At 38.3% G+C, this 6,188-nt stretch overlaps 1 protein-coding gene across 5 annotated transcripts in view; it reads left to right on the forward strand.

Moving 5' to 3' along the window:
- MDFIC (MyoD family inhibitor domain containing) overlaps window positions 1–5,749 on the forward strand; it is a 162,884-nt gene extending 157,135 nt beyond the window's left edge. For 3 of the 5 annotated variants that reach the window (XM_083182778.1, XM_083182780.1, XM_083182777.1), the window contains exons 6-7: window positions 2,358–2,505; window positions 4,463–5,748. In XM_083182778.1, coding sequence (XP_083038904.1) covers window positions 2,358–2,505; window positions 4,463–4,970 — 656 coding nt within the window. In that variant the 3' untranslated portion in view covers window positions 4,971–5,748. Of the gene's footprint in view, window positions 1–2,357; window positions 2,506–4,462 lie in introns of all 5 variants that reach the window. The other 2 variants (XM_083182781.1, XM_083182782.1) reach the window with 1 other exon arrangement.
- The last annotated feature ends 439 nt before the right edge of the window (window positions 5,750–6,188 follow it).

Consider the following 6,188-nt stretch of genomic DNA (forward strand, 5'->3'; position numbering starts at 1 on the left):
TCAGCGACCTTTTCATCAGCGACCAGAGATGGTCGCTGATGAAAGGGAACCTCTGCCGGCGGTGCTGCAGAGGTAATCAGCTGGTCGCAGGGCAAGCTCCTGCGACCAGCGATTAGAAAGGGGCTGAAAATGGGAGCGCACACCCGGCGATTTATCGCCGGGGCACACTCCCATCACTGGCAATATGGTCGCCTGCGACCCTATTTCCAGCGATTTCAGCCCCTATCGCCCCCGTGTGTACACAACTTTACTGTTATAAGAGCTGTTTTGCACTAAAGTATACTAACCTAGCTCTCTACATTGTGCTTATGTTTTTATGCGTTGCCAATGGAGTTAGGGTTTGCAGCATAAGCATTTAATTTATTTTTCAATGATTGTTGTTAGCAAATGGTAATAAGAGCATAAAATACATATATCAGTTATTATGCACTAACTAGAAAAAATAGTACTACAGTATGTTCCAAATGACACATGAATCTAGACATTTATGGTATTTTCATATTTTTTTATAGACTTATTATTCCACAAATGATGTTTGAATTTTATCACTATTCTGCATCTTTAAATTACCTGGTATGACTATTCTTCTAAATTAATATCATTAGCATTAATTGTTTATAGTTGTGAATTATATCACTCTATCAAGTACAAACACATTATTTGCCTAATTGTAGTGCCTAAAATGGTCTACAATTTTAGTTTTTATGTCAAATACTGTATATATCTACAACAAACAAGTGCCTTAAGCCATAATTTCTTACTTTTTAAAAAAGTTAATTCTTCCCTTATATTTTTGAATGTCACCCATCTTGTCATGCAACCTTATTAATGCTTTTTGAAGCAAATATCTTAGTGAGTATACTTTTGCTTTGGGGCAAGCAGAACTTAATATTCATAAATCTTCGAAAGTAGAGACAGACCGTGAAGAGAATCAATGTGGATTCTCAAGTATTATGCATCCAGGCTAAATATCTGATGTGAGCCAGTGTTCATAGGATTTGCAGTATTATTAAAATATAATGTGAGAGCTAAAATAAGTTTTAAGACTGTATAGAAAAAAAGTATTGTACAAGTTGACATTTTAATAAAAAATGGCTAAGAAGAAATGTGTCTTGTCTAAAGGGATTTTGCCAGCTTTTTTGTGGAATTGAAATACTAAAACAGATAACAGGGAAAAGCAGATGAAGTGATTAGTTTAGAATAGTTTACAACACTTTAAAATAAATCACTAAATCATCAATTATTTTATGGTGCAGTAATATAACTTTCAAAGATTTTTTGAATTTTATGTTTTAAGATTTATTTTGAAATAGTAAAGCTACGGATTTTATTATTCTAAAGGATGTGCAGATGGGCTAGGCTTTATTGTTCATTTTGTGCACAACACAACATATGTCATCAATCACATCTAATCTCGATTACTTTAAATAGAATAGTGCTGCAAAAACATCTAATGTATATTACTGTAATTGGCAAGACAATTCCATTAAATGCTCCAATACTGACTTCTATGTAGTCTGAGGTGGCACAGTGGTTAGTATTGGTATCTTTGAGTACTAGGGTGCTGATTCAGAACCATTTGTTAGGTTCCGAATTCGGGGTCATATTTGGTGGTGAATATGCACATGTGCAAACGCCTTTGGTGTGTATCACGTGCTGAGGTGTTCTCACTGTGAGGGGAGGGCAGGGGCCTGGAGTAGTGGAACACCCAGTGTTTTATGGGTGGGCCCTAAAAATTCTGGGTGTTCCCCTGCGAATGCAGGTGTGTTGATGGCTGCTTGGGGCGGCAGCACCCACCCTGATTTTGCCCATCTCCGGCCCTGATAAATTCAGACTAACTTTTATCTGCGAATGGGGAAAACAATACTTTGATGGTCAGTGACCATTGAGTGAATTTTCACCTGTGCAGCCGAATGCAAGGTGTTGTGTAAGCATACACATCCCCCTCTATTGTAAATGCATTGATTTGGCCAGGTGGAGGGGGGTTGGGGTGGGGTGTTCAGGTTATCAGGTCTGAATCAGGCCCGATGGTCATGAGTTTGATCCAAACAGTTCCCTATTTGTGTGGAGTTTCCATGTTATCATGTGTTTGCAATGGTGTTCACTATTGGTACTCCAGTTATATCCCACAACACAGCTATACAGTATAGGTCTATTGGCTGCTGACCTCAGCCAATTACTTTGTTACTTTGTCCATCTTTATGCTGCTGAAACTATGATGAACACTCCTTTTGGCTTTGCTTCTGCAACATCTGTTTCATATCTAGTTTGTCCAACTTGACCTTCCTACTCATCAAAGCACAACCTTCTTCCTATATACTGTATTCTCTCTCTCTCTCTCTCTCTCTCTATGGTAGACACTGGTAACAAGGCACATGCCCTGACCATGGTAACTTGGAATTGCACCCTGACACAAGATAGTGGGGCTCATGCATCTACCCCAGAAGTGGGAAGTCATCTGTGGGACGAAACTGAGTCTATAGAGATACAAGACTATCCATGGAGGTAAAAATTCCTGCCATATATTTTAATTATACATAATGAAGCACTTTTAGTAGAATTATTCAAATTTCATTTAGATTGTCTGGTCCTAAATTAGTAGTGTTTAATTCTATAAATATATGCAGTGGTCATATAATGATTATTTTTAACAATACAGAATGTATGCTGTATATATAGAATATAAGAATCCTGTGTCTTTCTATCCATTTCTCCCTACCTATCCACACTCTACTCAACATAGTGTACAGTACTATAAAGTGAAAATAATGGAGAATTTTAGAATGACTAATAAAAGAAGTCTCTGAGGACACAAAGAGGCATTCATAATATATTTTGAATGACTGTGCCCTTTTAAATACATTAACAAGTAAACTCAATCCTTTAATTGATATTAGCCTACCTGTGTTTTATCCTTGTTTTAATAAATTCATATGAAATTACTAATATAATTCCTTGAGTAAATAATAATGGACAACCAGCTGCATCCTGTTTGCAGCCTAGAAAACGGGTCAGCTGAAATAAAATGAGGAAGGAAATATTCACAATCACTCAACAAATAAACGTTTTTACAGTATGTAAAAAATGGAATTGATACTTAGTGACGGAACAAAACAACCCGTTATTTGCTGCACTTAAAATTACAATCTTGTAATAATCAATATTAAAATGTGGGATTGGCTGAAATCCAAAGCAGCCTTTAAATTTAAACAGCAATGAGCAAACATAAAAGTTTGGTAAAGTTATCATTAATAATGTACAGTTTGTAGAAATCTGGTACTTTTATGAAATGTATAATATGTTGTGTCAGTTACTATTTCCTCTTATGTAACAGATTTTTTTTTTCTAGAATTTGCTAAATAATGTTGCATGGACTTTCACAAAATATGTCACTTATAATACAGTACTTTTACAATCCATGAGCTTAACTTGCATAGAACTGTTGCTGCATGCACAGAGATTGATACAGAGTTAAATATTTGCCCATTTGCGTAGTTTAACTGGCAGGTGCACAAGTGGGTTTTCTAGGGGAGTATGGGGGTTGCAGCCCGTGCCCGGGTGTCATACTTCAGTAGGGTGACACCAAACAGCTGCACTCACACCTGCATCCCCGCATCTGCGCCACGGTCTGCAGATCCTGCCAAAAAATTGCAACATGGGAGAAGTACTGGTGCAGTCAATCTAGTTATATATTAATATAATCAAAGGAAAAGAAGTGGTTGACTGCGCTAAACAATATAAAATTATATAAACATTTGTAATATAATAATCGATTTGAGATGGTCAGGTGTATGATGAAAAAAGATTGTACAATTTATAAAAAAACTCTTACATGGATAAAAATGGAGACAAATAAAAATAACAATAAAAAATGACACTGATGATATAGTCACACTTAGATCGGTAAGAAAAGTCCAGTCCAATTGGTAGGTCCTGTATTTAGAATCCATTAGTGGAATTTGATGGGTGGATCCACACCTGGAGATTTGGGTTCTCCTGTAATGTTGTGGCAAAGTGAGGGGCCAATTCACTTTGTCTGGGAATGATTTGCTCACAGCCGGATTGGATGTGGTACCAAATAGGTATTAGAGATGGCACTTGTGGGGAGCAATGCTACAATTACTAACCATCCCCACACCAACAGTGGGTGAAATACTCTGGTTACCCACACATCTATCCGAGGCTCCGCTACATCTGGAGGTACGCCACCCCCTTAAGAAAGCCCGGCTCAGATTGCAGAGGTTTCAGTGCTCCCCATATGCAGTTTTCGGTGAATGGTAAACAATTCTCTCAGCAATTTATACCCTTCCTGCTTTATTACCATAGTATTTTGAATGCAATATTTATCTGTAATCAGGTTACATCCATATGTTATATGTTATGTACACAGAACTTAAATTTATTTGATCATTAGCTCAGAACTTTGACTTTTCCATCTATTAACCAGTATCCTTGTTGTTAGATCACATCCTACAACCATATATTCAAAAACAGCTGAGGACACTACAGACTTTCTGCTAAGGCTAAAACAGATTATTAATATCCCTACATATACTCTGTTGGTAACAATGGATATGTGTAGCATATACACATCTATACCACACCAATCTGGCCTTTTAACAACCAAAACTTTCCTTGAACAACAAAACATCAAAGTACTGGATTGTGCACTTTTTCTACAGCTGTTACAACTGGAGAGGAACTACATTATTGATGGAAAATGTTATCAACAGACAACTGCGTGTGCAAAGGGGAGTAACATGGTCCAGAGCTTCGCCAATATATTCATGTTCCAAAAGGAAAGCAAAGTATTCTTCAAAGATTTGCGCATTACAAAGCATATAAGCTTATTCACTCAGTGCATAGACTGGTTGTTTGGACCAATGGGGCACAAGAATTGGAATCGTACATGGATCCAGTTAACACTGGTCCATCTCTCATTAAATATACTTACAACATCCAAGCATTAACAATCCACTATTTGGATGTACAAACAACCCTCCAAGATGGTCCACCAGGGAGGATCCATCTACCACAACATTCTTAAAGAAACAGCTAGGATGCTACTGTAGTTTAAACAGCGATTGACGGGATGGACCTGCTGTAGTTGATGGTAGCAGATGAAGATAGACCCTTTGGATTGGTGATGGCTGTTTGTTGTCCTTTTGCTTGCCTTGCGTAGCTCCACAGTTGATAATGTCCACATAGTCCTGGTTCAGGTATCCGGTGGAATCATTTTTTGTAATCCACAAACCACATATGTTGGAGAGGAGTGGGGGTGCTTGCACTGACACGTTTCACTTATGGGATCTCAGATTTTTTAAAAGGTGTCCTTCCCTAAGGTAGCCCTCTCTCTATTTATACCTTGGGCCAATATGGCCCCTATTTGCTCCAGCTGTTCTTACTTAGTGATACACACTGTGTGAATATACAAAATGTTCCCATGTTTTTATACATTTCAGTTATGGGTGTGGATCATTCGGTCTATAGCATGTTGGTTAACAGTCGACATGCTGACACATTGACATGGGTCTAGGTCAACATGGAACAAGGTCGACAGATCATTAGGTCGACATGGGCAAGGTCGACAGTCAAATGGTCGACATGAGGTTTTTCACAGGTTTTTTTTACCTGAATGTTGACACCGTCGACATGGACACATAAACCAGAAACGTAGCACTGCATCCCCTCGCATGGCTCGCTGCACTCGCCATGCTTCAGGCACTATTTTATTCTCCCACCATGCCCTAGTGGATGTTAGGGCAAGAAATACTGCGTGACGGCATATGTCAGCGCAAAGAACAGTGAAAAAAAACATGTTGACCATTTGACTATCGACCTTGCCCATGTTTACCTAATACTTGTGTTGACCTAATGACCTGTCGACCTTGTCCCATGTTGACCTCGACCCATGTTGACCTTTCAGCATGTCGACCTGGAGGTGTTGACCTAATGACTGTCAACCAACCTGCTGTCGACCAATCGACCATATCCCGCAGTTACAATAATACCAATGCATTTATCATTAAAAATATTCAGAGAATGCTTAAAATAGAAGGCAGACATAAAACAAAAAAGTATTTATGAGCATCTGAGATGCATCGAAGTCCAGATCATGTGATCTCTGTACTAATGTCACGTGATCCCTGGAATTAACAACTAGGTTTTACCTCTTATGTAGAGATCTG

Source organism: Crinia signifera, chromosome 4 (genome assembly GCF_055691185.1).
Source record: "Crinia signifera chromosome 4, ASM5569118v1, whole genome shotgun sequence".
In the NCBI taxonomy this organism is placed as follows: Eukaryota; Metazoa; Chordata; class Amphibia; order Anura; family Myobatrachidae; genus Crinia; species Crinia signifera.